The sequence below is a fragment of the Eupeodes corollae genome, chromosome 2 (genome assembly GCF_945859685.1).
Source record: "Eupeodes corollae chromosome 2, idEupCoro1.1, whole genome shotgun sequence".
In the NCBI taxonomy this organism is placed as follows: domain Eukaryota; kingdom Metazoa; phylum Arthropoda; class Insecta; order Diptera; family Syrphidae; genus Eupeodes; species Eupeodes corollae.
In genome coordinates, this window is record NC_079148.1 from 364,710 (window position 1) to 387,779 (window position 23,070).

Here is a 23,070-nt window from a genome sequence, read left to right on the forward strand (position 1 = left end):
AAAAAATTATTAGTCCTGATTATAATCTCAAATTTCGCCAGTCCTATGGCGTCAGACCTGTGTCAGGTATTAGGTATTGTTATTGTTTTGCATTTCATGATCATTAGTCCCTTTAAGATGAATATTGTTAGATTTTGTTTATATTGTTTGTTGATAACTTAGAAATATTTAATAAAACGTGAAAGTAGAAAAAGATAAATGAATAACGTTACGTTAAAGTCTGTTTTGAAAACTGATAAAGTTTTTCTCCCAGTATTAATATTAATAATTATTTTTACTAATTTGTATTAAATTTCATTATAATACTTTCAAAAATTTGTATAACATGTGCCAGTACTATGTTACCTCTACAGTCCCCTGGCAGTCAAATATGGAATTTTTTAAATATCTTACAATGTACTCAAAAAAGTGACAGGCCCGATTGGGAAAAATATATTATTTAGATTAGCTTTCATATACACCAGAATTTGTAGAAGTTTGATTTAATAACTATCGTAAACAAAATATCCTCTAAAGTTACCCAACTTTTGTATAATCACACATATACAGCCCAAAAAAATAGAAACATATAACTTCACAATATAACTGGTTAAAATAATAGGAACACTTGAAGAAAAGCCAATACAATAGCCTTGTTTGGTTAAAAAATTCAAATTTTGTATATTATTTTTAATCTGAAATTAATTTTGCAATTATGTCAACATTTTTTTTTCAAAAATATTTTGAAGTAATTTTGGCACTGCATAATATAGACATATCCATTAGAGAAATTGCAAAATTAACCCAACTGTTACTTAATGCTATACAAAATAAAAAAATCAAGAAACCAGAAGATATTCCTTTATAGACAAAGCAACTTAAGTAAGAAAATCGAAAGCTCTTCTATCTGTGTCTTAAAAAAATCTGCAACCAGATACACTCAAGTCAGCTCCAGAACAATTCCTAGGAACTGATTCATTTTGCAAAAATATACTACATAACAAAATAAGGAAAGAATGCATTTTTAAAGTTTTAAAACAAAAATATATGTATTTGGAATAGATTGGAAAATGTTTTTTTGTCACCCAATGTGAGAAGCCACAAACCCAAGCTCATAAATCCAACGTTCAAATTACAAGGTGACAGCATAATACTTAAGGTTTAATTCTACTGAATTCTAATTCTCACAAGCTTTGATTTCAAAGGAAGAATATTTATATTCTCAACAATTGGTAACGCAATATCAAATAGTGTACTAACAAAATGAACTTTGGAAAATTTTATCACTAAAATGTGGTACTCGATTCAAGATGAAAAAGAGGCTGGGATGCGACCCACACTGATAACTTCCCATCCTGTCTGTCGATTTGTCTTGCTTAAAAGTTTGTCTATATGTACTCGTATCAATTTTTACCAAATTTGCGTACTATTTTTTGTAGATTTTATTTTGTATGAAAAAACGGACTGTAGGATTTTTATATAAAAATTACTAAATATCGAAAACAATATTTTCTGTGAAATAAAATAAGTTTTAAACCAATATTTTTAATTCTTGAAAAGATATTTGAGTCGAAAATCAATTTTTACCAACTTTTGTTAAATTTTATTTACGTTTTTTAATTTTTTGTAAAAAAAACTGTCCATTCGATTTTTTTCAAAATTTACTGAATGTTGACAACAATACTTTTTGAAACATAAAAGTATTTTAAAGCGAATATCTACAAGTTTTGAAAAGATATTTGAGTCGAAAATAAATTTTTACCAACTTTTATACATTTTTTTTAGGTTTTTATTTTTTGTAAAAAAAACTGTCAATTCGATTTTTATCCTAATGTTGAAAACAATATTTCGTATAAGTAAAAATTAATTAGAAGCTATTTTCTCAAATTTTTGAAAAGATATTAAGTCGAAAATCATTTTTACCAACTTTTGGTAATTTTTTTTCGGTTTCTGATTTTTTGTAAAAAAAACTGCCAATTCGATTTTTTTCAAAATTTTACTGAATGTTGACAACAATACTTTTTGAAAGATAAAAGTAAATTAAAGCCAATATCTCAAATTTTTGAAAAGATATTTGAGTCGAAAATCAATTTTTACCAACTTTTATTCTTTTTTTTAGGTTTTTATTTTTTGTAAAAAAAACTGTCAATTTGATTTTTCTCAAAATTGTATCAGGTGTCAAAAGCATTATTCTTCGTAGCACAAAATTGTTTTGGAGATGAGATCATATTTAAGTCGTAAAATTTTGGAGATCACAAATTTGTTTTTTCCGTGTTTTTTGATTTATAAAAAACCGTTAGATGGATTTTTTTCAAAAAATAAGTTCTTTGATATTACCTTACAATATATTATATACATTTTAATTCAAGTCTCTAGCGTTTTTGGTTCGTAAGATATTTAGGGTTAACCAAAATTTTCACCTTTTTTTCAAACTGCTATAGTAAAAAAAACCACCCACGCAATTTTCTTGACAGCCCTTTCTGTATCTTTCTGCCTTATTATTTCAAGTGGATATCTCTTCTGGTTCCTGTGCTATGGAAGACGAAAAAAACGTCGCGAACGTACGGACGTACAAACGTACATACACACGCACGCACAGACATCACAGACAAATCGGACCCATTACAATAACTTCCTATGGGAAGTTAAAAATAGAAATTATTTAATTAACTTTAAACATTTTTTTTTTGAAAATAGGAAATATAATTTATCAGCAAAGAAAATAGTTCCCATTTTCTGTCGAAATTAAATGTTTTTTTAAAGCTTTAAAAAGTCTTTTTATGAAGTCCTGCAGGAAATAATATTGCTTGTTAAAAATCACAAACTGAAAAATATTAACAAAAATTACCTACTATTAAAATTAAATGAATAAATTAAGGACTTGTTGCCTTACGCAGTGCTAAAAGCATAACTAGCTCAAAATCACCAAGGTGCAGAATTGGCTTTGCTAGCAATTTAATGCCTTAAATCTCGACTTAACTGAAAAAAAAAATGAATGAGAAATACTAAAACTATCGTGTTTTGTGTGTCCAATCAAATAATATAATTTATTAACAAGGTGAATTTTAAATTAAATGAATATACACGCATTGAAAATCATTTCGGGAACGCGTCCTAATTTACAATCTTTAAGGGGGTATTCTGGTCTAGAGACATGAATTTTATGTAATTTTTGAAGTGCTGTAGAAAAAAGCAAGCTACAATTTTACCATCAATTTTTTTATACATTATTTATTCACATTAGAAGCATACAAAAAAAAATAAAAAAGTAAAAAAAAATAAAAATTCCGTTAGTTATCAGCTGATAGAGTAGTGCGTCTCAAAAATTTGGTGCGTGACCATACCCACGATTTTAACTCTCCCAGAAATCTGAAATCAAAAACTAAAAAAGATTATTAATCTACAATAATGTCGCAATGTCTGGAACTACGGAAAAGTTACAAACATTTTTTTTTACAAAATGGCGGCTGTCTAAAGAAAAATACAAAAAATTTACCATTTTTTTGAACATTCTTCGATTTGTTAAAAATAGTAAAAATAAAAATTTGGGGATGGCCGTAGTTCCGGACGTAGACAAGTCCCTAAAGAAGACTTTCTTAAAATTTCAAGTAAATCGGTTCGGCAGAACCTGAGAAATCGTGGGTATCAGATTCAAAAAGACAGTTCTGAGAAAAACGCGTTTAAAGTACCCCATTATGTCTTTTGTTCTATTAGTTGCAGCCCAACCGATTTGGATGGCTGCTCAGCAAAATACTTATTTCTCCGAAAATAATTTGAATTTGGGAAAATCCTCTAGTAGACATATTCTTAAATAGTTAAACTATGAAAATATGAAAAGAAAAAAAAATCGATTTTTTTTAATTTCTAGACCAGAATACCCCCTTAACAAGTCCAAAATATAGTTGAGAAAAATTTAGGTATTTAACCCAGGTCATTACTCGATACACCGTATTTTTTATACAAAATGTAGTTTTAGAGAGAATGCTAGAAGACTATGTATTAACTATAAAAATGCAAAAATAGTTTGTCCAATACCGCAGAAGTCATTTCAGTGAACGTATCGACAATTGATCAAAAATAATTTTAAGTAAATCTATTCGGTGTCAAACGTCAGTCGAGGAAGAGAACAATAACAAAGCCGGCTGTCAGAGTATTTTTCGTCAAATAAATTATATCTAAACGTTAAGTACCTTTCTATTCATTATTCGTAGAGCGTACATCAATAGTCCGTCATTCCATGAACGTATTTACATTTTATTATTGATAAAATTCTTTTTTAACTGGAAATAACAAAGAAACCTCAAATATGTTCCTATTGACAAAGTCAGATCTCATCTAAGATGGCCGCGGGCCGTATAATCAAAGGGCGCTCTTGTTTGAAATCGGCATTTCGTGAACGGTCATTTCGGGAACGTTCCCGGACATAGTTTGAAGTGTTTTGCTAAGAAGTTTTTGATTGTAATGTTTTCATTATTGCTTATTTAATACAGATACATAATACAACCATGTTATAAATCAAAGCTTAAATTATGTGCTTTGTTTTGTTCTTAATGATTTTATCAAACTTAGAAAAACGGTCCCGAATTGATGGTTTCTATAAGATATTTAATACTAAAAAATATTTCTAATAAAGTATAGAACTCTGTCCGCTGCCCTGTCAAAGTTTATTAATATACAAATTTTAAAACAGTATAAGCTAAAAATCATCATTTTAGCTTGAAATTTGTTGTGTCATAAAACCAATTTTGAAATTTGCAACCTTGGTGATTTTGAGCCAACTACCAAATAATCAATTTTGTCTCTATTGTTTTCACCATAGCTGTAACATACTATATAGTTTAAACTTTAAAGTTAAAAGAAGAAAAAAAAAAAAACAGAACTTATAACTCATTATTTTTAAGGATTGTGGTGGTAATACGTGAAATCAGGTTCAATTAACTTTTCGAGATTTTAAAAAGGTCTTTTAGGAGGCAGAGTCTTGCTTCGCGAAACGTCTAGTTTTAGTTTTTTGTTCCCATTTGTATCCAATTAATTTAGCTGGTTCTGGTAATGTCATATACATTAGTTTGTGTTGGGATTAGGGAAAACTCCAGAATTATATTGAAGAACATCATAAAAACCAATAGACAGGCTGCTGTTTCTTTGACTATAAAATTCAATTTATTCAAGATGCTACAATGAATATTTTAATACTAAGGAACTACAGTCGCAGAAGACTTGGTGTACGTTTGTATTTAGGACTCGCGTATGACAGACCTTAGTGTTAAGCGCAACTAAGAAAACAACAAAACGTTTATTGAAATAATTCCAGGGTATATTATTAAAATATTGCTGAAAGCGATCATCTTAGATATGACCTATTTGCAGTAATTTATCAATTATATTTTACATATTTCTTTAAGACAAAACCAATTTATAAGAGAGGTATGCGAATGATATTAGAATTCAATAGTTTTGAAAATGTAAGCAAACAAACTAAAAAATTAATATTTTTTTTATCAGACAAATTAAAAAGGATCAATTTAAAGAAATGAAAAATGATCATTTGGAATTGGAGCCGTTTGTAGATTGCCAGGAATGTGGCCGAAAACAACATCAAATATGTGTTTTGTATTTAGAAACAATTTGGCAAGGTGGATTCGTTTGTGAAAATTGTCTAAAGAAAAAGAACCAAAAGAGAAAAGACAATAAATTTAACGCAAAGAGATTGCCTCCAACTAAACTAGGTGTATATATTGAGACCAGAGTAAATAACTTTTTAAAGAAAAAGGAGGCTGGTGCAGGAGAAGTTCACATTCGAGTTGTGTCCAGTTCGGACAAATATGTAGAAGTCAAGCCGGGTATGCGACGCCGCTTTGTAGAAGCTGGAGAACTCAATGCTGAGTTCCCATACAGAGCGAAAGCTCTATTTGCTTTTGAAGAGGTCGATGGCGTAGATGTGTGTTTCTTTGGAATGCACGTTCAAGAATATGGCTCTGAATGTCCGGCGCCCAATACAAGACGAGTGTACATTGCTTATCTGGACTCGGTTCACTTCTTTCGACCACGTCAATACCGTACCTCTGTGTACCATGAAATCCTACTCGGCTATATGGATTATGTGAAGCAACTTGGTTACACAATGGCGCACATTTGGGCGTGTCCACCGTCTGAAGGCGATGATTACATTTTCCACTGCCATCCAACCGATCAGAAAATACCAAAACCAAAGCGATTACAAGAATGGTACAAGAAGATGCTCGACAAGGGAATGATCGAGCGAACCATTCAAGACTACAAAGATATTCTCAAACAAGCTATGGAAGACAAGCTTACCTCTGCTGCGGAATTGCCCTATTTCGAGGGTGATTTTTGGCCGAATGTACTAGAAGAAAGTATTAAGGAGCTTGATCAAGAGGAAGAGGAAAAACGCAAGCAAGCAGAGGCTGCCGAAGCCGCTGCTGCTGCTGCCAATGCGGTAAATATTATATTATTTAATTTTTCAAGTGATTCTTTTACTAATTTATTTATTTATTAGATATTCTCATTGTCCGAAGAAAATGATACAAGTAGTGATGGCAAAAAGAAGGGCCAAAAGAAAGCAAAGAAATCAAACAAGTCGAAGGCAGCTCAACGCAAGAATAATAAGAAGTCTAACGAACAACAAACAGGCAACGATCTCACAGCGAAAATTTATGCCACTATGGAAAAACACAAAGAGGTATTTTTCGTCATCCGCCTGCATTCAGCGCAATCAGCAGCAAGTCTAGCGGTAAGTTTACTTTAATATTGCAAACCAAAAAAATATGATGAAAGGAAAGGAATTGAAAATTAATAAAATTTGTTTTGTAAAATTTAGCCTATTCAAGATCCTGATCCAATCCAAACATGCGATTTAATGGACGGTCGAGATGCATTTTTGACAATGGCACGCGATAAACACTACGAATTTTCGTCGTTGCGTCGAGCGCGGTTCTCAACACTTTCTATGTTGTACGAGTTGCATAACCAAGGACAAGACAAGTTCGTCTACACCTGCAACAACTGCAAAGCCGCCGTTGAAACAAGATACCATTGCACTGTTTGCGATGTAAGTGTAATAACAATTCAATTAAAAATGTACTTGAACATAACTACAATTCATGTTTCTTTTTTGTATATAAAGGACTTCGACCTATGCACCGTTTGCAAGGATAAAGTTGGCCATCCACATAAGATGGAAAAATTGGGTTTCGATTTGGACGATGGATCTTCACCAGCAGATCTCAAACAAGCAAACCCTCAAGAGGCGAGAAAGCAATCTATTCAGCGCTGCATTCAATCTCTGGTGCATGCGTGCCAGTGCAGAGATGCAAATTGTCGGTTACCTTCGTGCCAAAAGATGAAGCGAGTGGTTCAGCATACGAAGAACTGCAAGCGGAAAACAAATGGCGGCTGCCCGATTTGCAAACAGCTCATTGCGTTGTGCTGTTACCATGCTAAGCACTGTCAAGAACCAAAGTGTCCTGTGCCGTTTTGTGCCAACATCAAGCATAAGCTCAAGCAACAACAATTGCAACAAAGGTTTGAGTTTTATTTATACTGTTTTTATTGAATGTATTTTATGTTTATGGTGTGAATGAATTTTGAATAGGTTACAACAAGCGCAATTACTTCGTCGTCGTATGGCTGTGATGACAAGAACAGCGACGAATCCAGCTTTCCCATCAGGTGTTCCGGTGCCAGGTCCAATGCCCGTAGCCCCAATTATTGCAGCCGGTGGTAATCCGGGAGGAATGAGTCCTCATCAAGCTGTGCCATCGCCTGTCTCAACGTCTTTAGGCGGAATGAGCAGTCCTCACCAACAGGGAATAGGAATGAAGCCCGGCGGTCACTCTCCATCGCCAAACGTCTTACAGGTGGTTAAACAAGTGAGTTTTTATTTAAAGAAAATGTAGTTTTATAATACAGTTTTTAAGAGATTAGCTTAAAAGTTGAAAGTCCATCCGGAAAAATGCAAAAAATTAAATCCCACTTGTAATGGTATTAAATTAATAATAACTTAAAGGAAATTTAAAATTAAACATAAACGAGGAGTCACAGAAAATAAATATATCAAAAAATGTACGAACAAAAAAATTATTTAAATTTTTGGTTTCTAAGGTACAAGAAGAAGCGGCGCGACAACAAGTTCCTCATGCTGGAGGTTTCGGAAAAGTTGCACCAGCCCCACAAATGCCTCCTGCCGTAATGCAACGCCATCTGGGTGTAGTTCCTAATCAACCCCAACAACTCCCCATGGGAGGTGGACCGGTAGGTGGTAATAATCTTCTGTCCATGGAACAATGGGGCAACAGATACCCCAACAACACCAACCAACCCAATTTAAGGCCACCAAATCAAAATCAAGTTATGCAACAAAATCCAATGCAACCACAGGTAAGTGTTTGTCTTTTATCTTTTTTTATACCCTTAAAATGGTGCACTTTTTATAACAAAAAATCATATAAACAAAATCTCTAGAATATGATGGGCATGGTGGCTGGTCCGTCAAATCAGATGGGTGGTGCGATGAATGTCGGAGTTGGAATGCGACCAACTGGAGGTCAAGCTGGCCCACCCTCCTCCAATGGTCCCCAATTAAATACTCAACAACTTTCCCAGATAATGCAAAAAATTAAAAACAACCCATCTAGTGAAGGTCACCATCAAATTCTACAAATGTTGAAATCGAATCCTCAAATAATGGCGGCCATCATAAAGCAGCGCCAGCAGAGTCAGAATTCTGGCGGGGGTGTCGCAGCTCTTAATCAAGTAAATGGACCACTGCCGCCTCAGCAGGTGATGCAGCAAGGTGGTCATATGCAGCATATGATAAACCAACAACAGCAACAACCCCAACAAAATCAGGTTGTTATGCCAAATCAGCCTGGCGTGCCCCACAGCAGAATGCCTACCGCCATGCAAAACGCAATGATGGTTCAAGGAGGTGGCCAAATTCAACAACAACAAGGGCCTGTGAGTACACAGAAAAGGTTTAAGGTTTTCTCAAATTTTATCTCGGTCTTCCTTTTTTTATAGGTACAAAATAATCAGTGGTATAAGTCGATGCAGATGCGTCAGATGCAAATGCAGAGTTATCCAGCCCCGCCATATCCCCAACGACCACGCGCACCTCAAATGGGTGGTTTCCAAGGTGGTGGTGGCAATTTCTCGCCTGACCAATACGCAATGCAGCAAGGCTTAAAATCAAATCAGCCTCAGGTGGGTGGAGTTGGTGGTGTTATGCCAACCGGTCAACATGTGCAGCAAGGCGTCCAAGGGAATCCCCATGTCATGGGCCCACCGACCCCCTTGTCAATGCAACAGCAGCTGATGCAATCGGTTCGGTCTCCACCTCCGATTCGAAGTCCCCAGCCAACGCCTTCTCCACGTTCCGCGCCATCACCTCGAGCTCAACCCTCCGCATCACCACGAGCTCAACCATCTCCTCACCACATGCCAAGTCACTCACCCGCGCCTCAACCCGGTGACATGCACAACCACATGCACCCCCATCAATCACCGATTCCCGGGGTTCCACAAGATGGAGTCGGAGGTGTAGTTGGCCCTGGTCCTGATGCGCCTTCAATGACAGCTCAGGATCAATTAACAAAATTCGTGGAACAACTCTAGTATAATTAGAAGTAGATATTTTTCTAACAAACAAAATAACAACAACAAATATATTTCTATACATAAATGCGTACCATTTAAACCAACCAACCAAACAAGCTAAAAAGATAGAAATGATGAATGATACTGAGAGCCCTTATCGAAATTTTATCACTTCCATTATATGAAAAAGAAAAACAAAACAAAAAACAAGAGTTATTGTAAAACGCAACTTATTACTATTATCATTCTACTGTAGTTATTATTAACTATTAAAATTAGTAATATGTTTTCCAACCCAAAACGTTCCCATCTCCCGCTTCCCCCCTTATCCACTCCAACCTCACACTCACCCCCACTCACTCTTTGCTCTTTATAATTATATATGTAAATAAAAGTACATTAAGTAGTTTATTAAGGGAACCACAAACCACAATGTATAAATAAGAATATAATTATGTATAATTATTGTATACATCGATAGCATAAAAATAAATGTATACAGCATAAAAAAAACTTAAAAAAATGATGACGTAGGTTATAAGCAAAACCAAAATGCGGATTTCGGAAATTCACCTTTTACAAAAAAAAAGAAAAGAAAATACAAAAAAATAATAATGTTCACTATTTTTTTTTATTTTAATTTTTACATCTGATATTCTTTTACTCTCTAAGTTCTTAGTTAAACATTAATTTTTAAAAATCCAATAATTTACTAGCAAAAGAAAAAAATATATATATATTTAAATATATCGTAAAAAAACTGCAACACTTTTTTGAAGAAATACAAAAACAAACAAGAAGAAACTAACAACAAAATTGTATTTCGTGTTTACTATTTATGCAATAAAACATTTGTTTTTTAATTAATTTTTCTTTCTTCTTCAAAGTAGAACTTACATTGTAAAAGATATAAACATTAAGTGTATAACGAAATAATATTAACTGTATATATATAAATTACCTTATATATATATATACATCATTCATACAAGAAAACAGTAAACAAAAATAAAAATGCATCATGGGGTTACATAAAATAATAATAATAATAATTAATAAAAATAATTGATGACGTGCTTTATTTTTAAAAAATGGGATTAAACAAATTTCATGCTAAGTTAAAACAAGTATAAAGTAAGATTATACATTAATTAATATAAAGTAAAATAAAATAATTAATAAACATAGGGATTAACGTAATTTTAACGAGCCACGGTTTTCTTTTGATACGATAAATATAATATAAAATAAAATTAAAAAAAAAACAACAATTGTTTTTCTTCTTCGTCATCCTTTCGTCGTCGTGATACATGTCAATGGGGGAGAAAAAGAGAAAACAAGGAATCAACAAGCTATGAATAAAATTATCTTAAATTGTAATTTATAAAAAAATAAATAAAAATATATATTGAAATGCACTGTCTTGAAAAACAATGTTATAATTTATAAAAGAAAGAAAGAAAACGTTAGTATCAATAAGAAACAAAAAAAAAATTAAAAATAAGAATTTAATAAAACAAAAAAAAAACAAAATGTATGATAGCGAGCAAAACAAAAGAAAAGAAAATAAAATTATTAAAGATTTATTCCAAGATTTTTGTGATTAAGGCGGTGCGCGTCAATAAAGATTTAAAAAATTAAACGATTTCAAACCAGCAAAGAGCTAAAAACAAATATATACATGGTTTTGTATATAATATAATATAAATGAATAATGATTATTTATGAAATGAAACAAAAAAAACTTGTAGTTATAGAAACTTTAACAAAAAAAAGTAACATCTAACTATTATTAATATCACACTGAGCACTTTAATTTATAAACGTGTGCACCGAAATTTGCGTTTGTCATCTAAACAAGAGAAGTTTTCTTAATTCTTAGGCTACATGTAGATAAACTAATAAATAAAAATAAATTCATGAATACTGTAAGATACAAAATTTAAGCAAAAACAAACAAAACAAAAATCGGTAAATTAAATAAATGTTAATAAAAAAAAACATTAATTCTATATTATATTATAAAACAAAATAAAAGAAAAACAAAAACAAACAAAAAAATAGTAAAAAGGAGTAAAAAATATACCCCAGCTGAAAAATTTAATAAAATAAATAAAAAAATAAAACTGCTGCTTGTTTTTAAAGAAGAACTTGAAGAACTGTTTGAGGGGACTTTAACATACGACTTTATACAACAACAACAATAACAAAAGAATATCAAGTTATTTTTTTTTTAAATATTTTTCTTTTTTCATTAAAATGACTTTGACTCGTAAGAAAAAACAATCTGTATGTCTTCATGTCATACACAACAATCATTTAGGGAAGTTACTTTATTTTTTAAGATAATTATTGTTTTAATCCATCATAATGTGTATATTATTATTAATTATTTTATTTTTTTAAATGTAAAGTGAAGATATTGTTTATTTTAATTTTTTCATTTGAATTTTTTTTATATAAAAAATTTTTTTTAAACAATATTAGTTCAATGTTATATATATAAAAATTACATCTATAAATATTATATTATTATTTTAATTTACTAATATTTCCTTTTTTTGGTAATATTTAGCCTCATTTTGAGTTGATTGACAAAAAGAACATAAAATAATGGAACACCCATTTACATACGGATACACAGTACATACAATTTAAACAAAAAAACAAAACAAAAAAAAAGAGAAAACTAAAAATAGTAATTATTTTAATGTGTATGTTTAATGTTATTTTTCTCATTTTTCCTCTGTATAGAAAAAAATAATTCATATTTTATATTAATTAATAAAATAAGAAAATTACATAAATACAAAAAAATTAAATCAAGTTTTTTTTTCTTTATTTTCTTATAAAATAATTTCCTTTTCGTTTTTGTTGTAGTTCCAACCTGATTATAATTATTATCGAGAACAAAGTGGTTTCACAATATGATTTGACTAATGCATGACACCCCTGGCCCTGCATGCCTGCAATTGATTATTAAGTTGGTTTGTTTATTTGTTCTAAGGAAGTGCTATCAATGGGATTGAATGTACCACAGTTTTACTTAACTCAATATACAGACTTAAAAATTGTAAGACGAGATATAACTTAAAATCATATGCTGACTGTCTGGTATCAGTAAAACTCCTTCGTTGTCGATTGTTATTTAGTCATGATTTGTTTTTTGTCAAATGTTGGAAATGGGACCAGGATGTGGAATTTATCCAATGACTGCCATACTCACACGACCTTACCCTTATTAAAAATGTATGAAGACGTCGGTTTAAGGATGTTGAACATCTTCATGGGGCCGTTAATTTATCCAATAGGCGAGTTTCGCCGAATGTTTTATTTTTTGACATTAGGCAAAAAGGACTAAAGACGTATGTATGTCTTCTTTTCTAAAGACTAAATTAAATCTCAGCGTGATGTCAATGGGGCTTTTGTGAGTATTAAGGTAGAGGCGGCAAAAAATTGTTTAACGGTTAATGAGGGCAAAACAAAGTACATACTGTCGCCAAGAAAGGACTTAGAACAAAGACGATTCATTCGTCTACCTAGGCTCCGCTATAAACGCAGAAAACAACACCAGCGCTGAGATCAAATGAAGAATAACTCTTGCTAACCAATGTTTCTTTCGGCTAAGAAAACAATTGAGTAGCAAAGCCCTCTCGAAGGACCAAAGTGTGGCTATATAACACCCTCATCATTCCCGTCCTGCTATACGGTGCAGAAGCATGGACTATGACAAAAGCGGATGAAAGCACCTTAGGTAGTTTCGAGAGAAAAGTTCTTCGTGCGATCGACGGTCCCGTGAGCATAGAAGGGGAGTAGAGGAGAAGATGAAACGACGAGCAGTAAGGGCTGTACAGCGACCGACGTAGAATTAGCCGGAATGGTAAAAGTCCAACGACTAAGATGGCTGGGTCACATAGAGCATATGGAAACCAATGCTTCTGCCCGGAAAGTCTTCGAATCCACACCCACGGGACAATGCAATAGATGAAGACCTCGGATCAGGTGCCGCGCACAAGTGGAAAGTGACCTCACCCAATTTGAACCGCGAAACTCGAGACATCTAGCTAGATGGAATAGTTTGTTGGGTGAGGCCCTAGTTCACACAGGACAGTAGCGCCACCTTAAGTAAGTAAATTCAAATTATATTAAGCAGTTGTTTTAGACTCAAGTTGTTAGTATTAAACGAAAGAGACGAGCGAGGGCTGTTACCAAATCAAAAACATAAAATTAAATTTTTTGACTCAAGAGCTTTTTACATAATACGAAAGAACTATTTATTCTGGCGGTCGTATCTACCCACTACTAGAACTAACTATTAAAAAACATATTTGGAAGGGAACTTATTTCAATCAATCCATAAGCTTGTGGATCTAATTTAATTGCGTGCGTCAATTCAGTTGACGCAATTAAAATCTATATTTTTCAGTGTTAAAATGTTTGCAAGGAGCCGGAGAGCCATAAGCAACCAGTAAGCCCAAAAAAATGATAAATTAAGGCACAAGTTTTCTAATGAACAACATACCTTAGAAAATGTTTGTGCTTATTGAGTTGAAACTGAGTCTAGTTGCTATTAAAAAGTGCAAACAAAAGTAGATACATTTTTAGCAAGAAAAATAACAAGAATTGATTTTGCAAAAAAGTAAAGAATCAGTGTTACCTACCACAGAAGAATTTAAAAAAATAAAAACATATTGGACTTGACGAGAGCCGATTTAAGAAATTGAATTTCTTCAAAAGTTTTGAATTTTGTGAAAACAAAAGAAAATTATTCGTTTATTAACTGATGGGCCCAAGTTCAAAGTATGGATTAGTTGGAAAGATTCAAATGATTTTACAGGGCATATCGACAGATTTCGGGTATCCACTTGAGCTATGATCATCTCAAGTGGATACCAGAAATCTATAAAATATAACGTTGATATCATAATTTTGTTTATTTTTATAAATACTCGTAAATATAGTAACCAACCAATAATCTAAGTAGATAAGTCCTTATGTTTGAAGTAGTTTCCATATTCTTAGTCACATTATCAGCAAATAAATTTAAATAATCTAAAAGAATATAATATTTGACTTCTTGTTAAATTATGAATGCTATTTGTTGACAACGCACAAATCCTCAGGGCTTAAAAATCGTTTCTTGACTTGTATTAGGAAAAGTTGGCCCTATTCAAAATCTAACTTCTTTGGCCATTTTGGTCTACCGAATTATATATCCGAAAGTGGAAAGAGTTTTCTTGCAACTTCTTCTTTCGATTAGAATCGAAATTTTTAATTTTCAAATTGAAGAACAGGCTCGGAACGTTTGAATTGGCTGACCTAATTCTCCAAAAAACATTGGTATATGTATAATCAAGTAAACGGACAGTTCTAGAACATCACTAAGTCAAATTTCTTCATCGAAATGGTAAACGAAATAGAACTGCTCAAATGTTAAACGGACCATAATTCAAGACTTTCAAGTCTATTAGTGGCATATTAAACCATAAGACCATTTTTTAAATTTAAAGCCGGAATAAAAATGGAGACGCGTAGTAGAGTTTTAGAGTTTTCTTCACAGTAATCGAAATGTCTTTAAAATATTATAAAATTTTTCAGTTGTAAGATATAAATTAAATATCAAATCTCTGAGCAAGCTGCGTATTATAAAAACAAAAACAATTATTTGTAAAAAGCATTTATCTATGAAAATAAAATATCTATCTATCTATCTAATAGTGGAGATGGAACAATTATCTTTTCAAGTAATTGATTATTGTGTTAAGTGCTTACCTTAGCCTTGTTGCCTTTACAAGTAAACTTTAAAAAAGGAAAAATAAAGGTAAGCCATGGTAAATTCTTCATTTCATCTTCTTTGACTAAAATTTGTACAATTATTTTTATTTTCGAATCGAACGTTCGTATCACCTCGAGTAAAGACGATAATTTAAGTGGTGTGGTAATAAAACAAATACATATTAAAAAACAATTATATTAATTAACATACATATTCATTTATGATATTTGGGTTGAATTTTATTAGTTTATTGACAAATGGTAATGTCTAATTGTAATTCCCTTATTGTATTATTATTATTAAATCAATTATGATAAGTTTTATTTCACGTGAATTTCACGAGCAATTATCAAAAATAAACTATTGTTATCAGGATAATAAACAAAAAAACACAAAAACCCGGATAGATCTTATATCATTTCTTTAAAGGTTAGATAGACCTGTCAATTTTTATATTATTATCTTAAAATTATTTGGTAGAAGTTCTAAGTCTTTTATATTCATTTTGCTATCTACAAATGAACATAGTATGAAAATATGTACATATCTCGGTATGATTATAAAAAAAGGATTTATTTTTAGACTAAAAAACCCAAACAAAAATTTTCCAAAACTTAATCATAACTCTACGTGACGGCTTTTAGTTTTAGTAGGCTCTCAATAATCTTATCTTATCAAATCTTTATAAGACCCATCAAAGTACAAACCTTCAAAACAAGAAGTTTTAACGAAAGGTTAAGAACAGCTTTTTAAAAACATGTTTGATGTAAAATCAGTTCTGAGAATATTAAGCTTTTGCATAATTCAGATATGTTTTAATGGAATTCAAGAACTTGGATCAACTACCACTTCGCAGGTTTAAACGGAAAAGAGTACAAAAATGTTCAATGAAACGAACCTGACCTGGGAGAAGTTCCGATTCATGAAAATGTGTGTATTTTTCAAATTGTTTACTTTTCAGAAAAAGAGTCATTATTTTCTCATAAGTTGAGATTCCAAAAAAAAAACAAATGGATTTCGAAACCTTCATTTGTTGCATTGCACTGGTTTGACGTCATATTGCTCTTACAAAAGAAATGCTTAGTTTAGTGTCTTTAATATTATGTACACATGTAGTTTGAAAAAAACGTAATTCCAGCAGTTTTATTGTCCGATTTATTTATATTATTTTAGTGAGGGAAACTTCAAGACCTTTGATTTGGCAGTAAAAAGAATATTGATAATGATATTTATTGTGGAGTGGATTGAGAGTATACTTTGGACTATGATGAATATAGAAACAAATTGATAGTAACAAGAAATGATAGATAATTATCATACTCTTAAGTGGAAACAATATTGATATTATGTACCTATGTATGTTGATTAAATGTTTCTTTTAATTAATATGGTACAGATTATTTCACAAGGTACAGTTGATTATTTTAATGATATTTTTTAGATAGATAAGATTTTTGTTGTTGTTTTTGCAAACAAAAGCCATTGAATAATTTTAAACTAAGCAATCACATGATATGCTTTTGATATTCTCCTTTTTTTTCGTTTTCACACAAAGTCCTCTTATTTTAGAAATACGGATCAGGAAAATGTATGGGTTGGAAATGAGACCAATTACATCTTTTTGAAAATTACTCAGCATCTCATGTAATGCCTAACATTTTTTGAAGCAAAAAGTATTACCAACTGTGAAAATTCCAGATCTTTCTACTCTCCAAAACTTTTTTGTAGATTAGTTTTATAGAATTCAATGATTTTTGTATCTAATTTTTCTGGATTATGGTTAAATTTCTAGTTTGTTCTTAAGACTGGTATAAGTAAACACATCAAAACTAAATGACATTTTGAAATTCCTATAGTTCTATTAATAGATAGCAAAAATGATTGATATTTGATTGATAATAGATTGATTGATGATTGATATGAAACACGGGGTGTTTTTTTTGAGAGTTTGAGTAAATTAAACAATAATATGAATAAGACAATTTCATTTACTTTTTTAATATGACCTCTAGCATACATGCCCCGAGGCACATATCTATTCGATCTGTCCATATTGTTAGTAATTTTCCCAAAAAATCTTGCTGCTTGGCGCCAATGTACTTATCATTCCAAAAATTACTCTTGGAGGGATTGAACCAAAAACCTGTCACATGCCAGTCCTACGCGCTTACCATTACGGTTACTACTCCATCCGTGCCAATATTAATCGCACACAGGAATTGTTTAAAGTTGTAAACAACTCGACCCTAGTTCTCAACGGACTTTTGCGCCACAACTATTTACTGGCATAAACCAAAGACTTAATTAAAATAGTTCTAGAGAAAGTATTTTCTTTAAAATCGGACTAACTGGTGGACCAGTAAACGGTACCACTTCTGGAAATAAAGTTGTTGCCGAAATAATTTTGCAATTAATAAATGGTTAAGCGCATATGATAATATTTTTTTTTAAACAAAAAATCAGTCAGCATTTCTGAATGTCAACCCAGCATGGCATTATCAACTGTCAAACCATGGACAACAACTATTGAAACTTCAGAGGCAGCTAAAAAAACACCCTATACATGCTAAAGTATTTTATATAACGACTAAATAACGTCAACTGAAAACATTTCTCTATCAAAATTGATACTCGTACGTCACTTCAAATCAGTATCTCTATATTAACATGATCAAATTGGAGATAGAAGTACATAATGTATGAAGTATTTTTAACAAATACATACATATATATTGATTCATCTCTATGTAAGAAATAATTAATATTATACTAAGGTTAAGTATTGGAGTATTTTTAATCTTAATCAAGTTTAAAATTAGATACGAAAATTTCTTAGAACCAAACAAAAAACAATTATCGTTATTTTTAAAAATATTATATTTAGGAATATTTTAATCGCCCGGAAGATTTTTTATTTTGTGACCACCTAAATTACCAAACAAAGTAATTTTCCAAATGAGCTGATTAAAATTTAATTTTATCATTTATACTTACATAGTATACTTGAAACATAAAACTAGATGTTCTAATCTCAAAGCTATAAAAGAGGTTGTTAAGTTAAACCAATCAAGTCTTTATTCAACCTCATCTAAAGGCCAGTGGTCCTCGTCAAGCCTTCCAAAAATGGTCCGGAATATTTTATTTGGATTTGGTGTGACATTGTTAACAGTATTAGGACTTGTACAGTGTTCCTATAATATATCAACAAGAGGATTTTCACCATTCAGGAGTGATATTGCTATTGCTTTTTTTGAGGAAGCGCAAAAACAGAGTGAAAATGACTTGACAAGTAGAGATGTTAGCCGAAAACAGTGCCTGAGGGATATTAATAAGATTTATGAAGGAATTGCAGACTTGCAGGAATGGGCTTTGGAGTGTAAGAATAAAATTGTTTATCAAGTGAAATCAAACTTTTTTGGTGGCTTCTATTTTTTACTCATCTTGGATTTAAAAAAAATTTCGTTCAATAATTAAATTTAATATTCCCGCATTTTGTGCTTTAAATTATAATGTATCTAAAAAACAGAAATCGTTCTAAAAAAAAATTGAAGTAAGAAGTGATAATTAGACCATTCTTTTATTGTTTGGAGAACGTAACTGAAAAAATAGAAAATAGAGATAATGTTATAGTTTCCCTTTATATTCTTTAAGGAAAAGTTTTTGAATGAAATATCAACCGATTTAATTTGAATAATTTACAGGGCCAGACTCATGGGGACGCTTGCCAGTGGGTCTGTTCTGGGGCCACACCATCAGCATGGGAGCATACGAAGAATGTATTGCTGCTTCTCATCAACAAACTGAAGCACATACGATACGAGGAAAATATTGTTTAGCTAATATTCCAATAGAAGAATACTACAAACAAGTTAAGCCCCGCAAAAATGATATTCAAGCTCGTGTTAGCTATAAACAAACTGACCCTACAAGATTTCAATTAGGAATTTGTATTCCAAAGTCATGTTCAGCTAAAATGGGAAATGATCTTCTCATTGGTGTATTGAAAAATGTTACTAACATAGATTTCTTAAAGAAGAACATGGTTAGAGAGACACTCTGCAGAACAAAGGAGCCTATTATTTTAGAAGGAATTGATATTTTCGCAATGTAAGTATTCGTAAGAAATTCATGTATCTATTAGCTAAAAAGGCCAATACAAAAGCCTCAGTATTCTTTTATTTATTTACCTATGTTCTAAATTACATAAATTAATACAGCGGTAGCGCCATCTGGATATATTCTATTTCAAACTTGAAAACATCCGCCTTTTTTCAGTCGATTTTGACAGAAAGATGGCGATGCAATTGTAATGATTTATCTACATTGAAAACTATTGTTGAATCGTGAAAACTGTGTGGTTTACTGTTACAAAAAATGGCAGACTCATTTCTTCCTTTCCGGTGGCGCAGTTAAAAAACTAATTTCGGAGACAATCCATACATCATTCGTTGAGGACCACTGCACGACTAGAGAGTTGGGACGGGATGTGTTTCTGACCTTTTTTTCTCTAAGTTGCAGAGCCAATATACGGCACACACCTTTGGACTTTGTCTATCCACAAATGCAGAAAAAAAGACAAATTTGAAGCTTATACACTTACTGCTATAACGACCATAATACTACCCAAATTTATGTAAAATATCCACAAAAGCAGCTCTTTGTGGTCTTTTAATCGACGTTGTATTGTAAACCAGCTTTGAAATAAAAAGCATAAAATATTGTTCTTTTGAGAAAATCGGATGAAAAATGACGGAGCTATTCAACGTTGAAATAGGGTACGTACAGATGGCGCAACCTGTACATGAATATAGATGATTCCATTTTGTTTTTAAGTAGTCCGAGACATTTCAAAAATTCAATAATACCACATATTTAAACTCTAATGCCTTCGTCAAACATACCGTATAGGTATTCTACTATCTCGAAGCTGTGGTCTATAAAACTATTTATTAAATTTCAGATCACTTGTAGCAACCGTTACGGCCATAATGATTGTCAGCAGTATTTACGATGCAGTTTTACTAAAACAAGGACGTACGTTTTCAATCTACAAAAATATGACCTAATACATGTTTTTAAAAAAAATATTTCCAAATTAGAAAAAGGACATCCACTTTTGACAGCATTTTCGGTCTATACGAATGCACCGAAAATTTTTACTGTCAAAGAGACAAAGAATCCAAATGTTATTCATTGCTTGGCTGGTTTGAGATCAATTTCTATGATGTGGGTTGTCTTTGGACATGGCTATATGACTTTCAATCAATTGCCTCATTTGGATAGAAATAAATTTTACACTGTAAGTTTTTTCTATTTTTCATTAGCAACTATACATATTACGGTTCAACATGAATATCATTAACTTATTTTATATCATTACCGTTATTTCAGTGGATTGAAACTCCATACTCAATGCTGGTGCAAAATGCAACGTTTTGCGTTGACACTTTCTTCTTTATGAGTGGGTTACTAATGCTTTGGGGTGCCTTCCGTGAAATGGAGAAGACGTGAGACCTTAATATAATTAATCCGTACTTTTTCATTATTAACAATTTATATTTTTTTTTAAATTATCAGCAAGGGAAAACTGAACATACCTTTGATGTACTTCCATCGATATATTCGTCTTACTCCAATCCTTGCAGTCTTAATCTTGTATATAATGAGTTTGTACAGATATTCCGGACAAGGGCCAATGTGGATAAAGATTGCAACTCAAGACAAAAAATGCAGTGACACTTGGTGGTACACTTTGTTGTATATTCAAAACTATGCTACTCCACACAATTACGTAAGTATTAAAAAACCCTTCTTTGTGACAACCGTAAAGTACGGGGATAATTTGATACGTTCTTATGAATGACAAAAATTGAGCATTCGAAAATGTTGTAAAGTAAATGTGGGCCTTTTTATGAACTACGAACAATCTCTCGTTGTCATTTCGTTGCGATTAGGCTTTACAATAATATTTCTTTGTTTACGATATCCGTTTTTATTTACAAAACGACTATAATTATTTTTAAAAGCAAATTCCTAATGAGGTTTAATGTTTGTATTTTTTTAATTTGTACAGTGCGTTGGCCAATCCTGGTACTTAGCAGTCGACACCCAGCTGTATGTGCTCTCACCACTCTTCTTGATCCCATTATGGAAATGGGGCAAGAAGGCACTTGGTCCTATAATTGTGTTTGGCTTACTTTGTATGGCATGCACATATGCTACTTTTATGAAGAATGGCTTCACCCTGTTTCGTGTACAAGAGTAAGTTTTTTTTAAATTATTTATTTTCGTAAAACAAGTTTTAACATTTTTCTTTTACTTTTAGCGATGATGTTGATCGTCGTCAAGCACTAACCTACTACCCAACACACACCCGAGTTCCAACATGGCTAATTGGTGTCATATTTGGTTACTTCTTCTTCAAATTCAATCGTGGAAGGCAAATCGCAATGAATAAGGTTTAAATATTTGAATTTATTTTTAGTATTTATTTTATTTAGTTTAATTTCTTTTCATTGCTTAGACTTTAGTAGTCTTGGGCTGGACTGTTGCTTTGGGGACCATGTTAGCCTGTGTGTGGGGGCCTTATTGGAGAATTCTTCCTGGTACACCTAATGCACCCATTGTGGAGGGCGCACTTTATGAACCAATTAGTAGGGCTTCCTGGGCCTGCGCAATCGGCTGGATTGTATGGGCTTGTTATAATGGACATGGTGGAATCATTAACGATTTCTTGTCTTGGAGTTTCTTCCAAGTTCTAGCTCGATTATCGTACTGCATGTACATAATCCACAGAATCGTACAAAACGTCAATGGTGCTCGCCTACAGCATGACACTAAATTCGGAGATTACGAAGCGGTAAGTTAGATAATTTAATACTATGTTGACCAAAAGTTAACGTCTATGAAATTTTATCATTAATATTCTTTTCAACAATAACGAATTATTTGTCTTATATTTGTAGATTCTTCGTTTTTGGCATGATTTTGGAATCGCTTTGACACTATCATGTTTTGCAACATTAGCATTTGAAGCACCAATTCTTGGAATTGAAACTGCCATTTTCAGACGAGGAGCATCGGCAGAACCTAAGAAACCACATGAACTAACGAATGTTACCACAGATGCAAAGAAAGATGAAAAGAGTTGTAGTATAGAAAGTTGATGTTTCCATATAGATTATAGTACCTGTAAAATAAGACCGTATTATTTATAAAAAAAAATTAAATAAAAAAAAATTAATCGACATTTTGTTATTTAAAAGTACGCAAAAATAAAACTTAAGTTAGTTAAGTTAGTGGACGAAGCTATGAAAATATGAATTTTTGTTGGTTTTTGTACTCTAATTTGAAGTTTTGAAACTGCATTTCCAGTTCACTGAAGGCTGTGTAGAAAATTTTCTTTGTTTTTGTAGAAATTGTAGCTTTTAATTTAATATTTTTGTGCAAACCCCAATTTTGTATCCCGAATAGATTGGGATACTTATATTTAAATTTCTTGTTAACAAAATTATCTCAAAAGTTAGTTTCAAAAATCCAAAAAAGAGAGAAATTCAAAAATATGTTTAATGTCGTTGAACAAGATGAAATCGGAATACACTGATCTTATAGCTTAACTATTTTTCTTTTTCTGAGATAAGACGATAGCAATTTTTGAAAACTTTAGCGAACCTTAATTTAATTAATTGTTTTGAAAATCA

General features: G+C 31.8%; 2 protein-coding genes across 5 annotated transcripts in view; both read left to right on the top strand.

The window, feature by feature from the left end:
- LOC129948114 (histone acetyltransferase p300) overlaps positions 1-12,420 on the top strand; it is a 32,768-nt gene extending 20,348 nt beyond the window's left edge. For all 4 annotated transcript variants that reach the window (XM_056058960.1, XM_056058962.1, XM_056058963.1 and 1 more), the window contains 8 exons: positions 5,482-6,436; positions 6,497-6,730; positions 6,818-7,048; positions 7,124-7,521; positions 7,592-7,868; positions 8,101-8,376; positions 8,461-8,955; positions 9,019-12,420. In XM_056058960.1, coding sequence (XP_055914935.1) covers positions 5,482-6,436; positions 6,497-6,730; positions 6,818-7,048; positions 7,124-7,521; positions 7,592-7,868; positions 8,101-8,376; positions 8,461-8,955; positions 9,019-9,612 — 3,460 coding nt within the window. In that variant the 3' untranslated portion in view covers positions 9,613-12,420. The remainder of the gene's footprint in view (positions 1-5,481; positions 6,437-6,496; positions 6,731-6,817; positions 7,049-7,123; positions 7,522-7,591; positions 7,869-8,100; positions 8,377-8,460; positions 8,956-9,018) is intronic.
- Positions 12,421-18,424: 6,004 nt separating this feature from the next.
- Positions 18,425-22,613, top strand: LOC129946654 (nose resistant to fluoxetine protein 6-like). The gene is made up of 10 exons (XM_056056909.1): positions 18,425-18,746; positions 19,072-19,477; positions 20,331-20,404; positions 20,470-20,669; positions 20,762-20,877; positions 20,948-21,161; positions 21,444-21,631; positions 21,696-21,828; positions 21,894-22,229; positions 22,336-22,613. Exons 1-10 carry the CDS (start codon positions 18,494-18,496, stop codon positions 22,534-22,536), a joined length of 2,121 nt encoding a protein of 706 aa, XP_055912884.1. The 5' UTR covers positions 18,425-18,493; the 3' UTR covers positions 22,537-22,613.
- Positions 22,614-23,070: the final 457 nt, after the last annotated feature.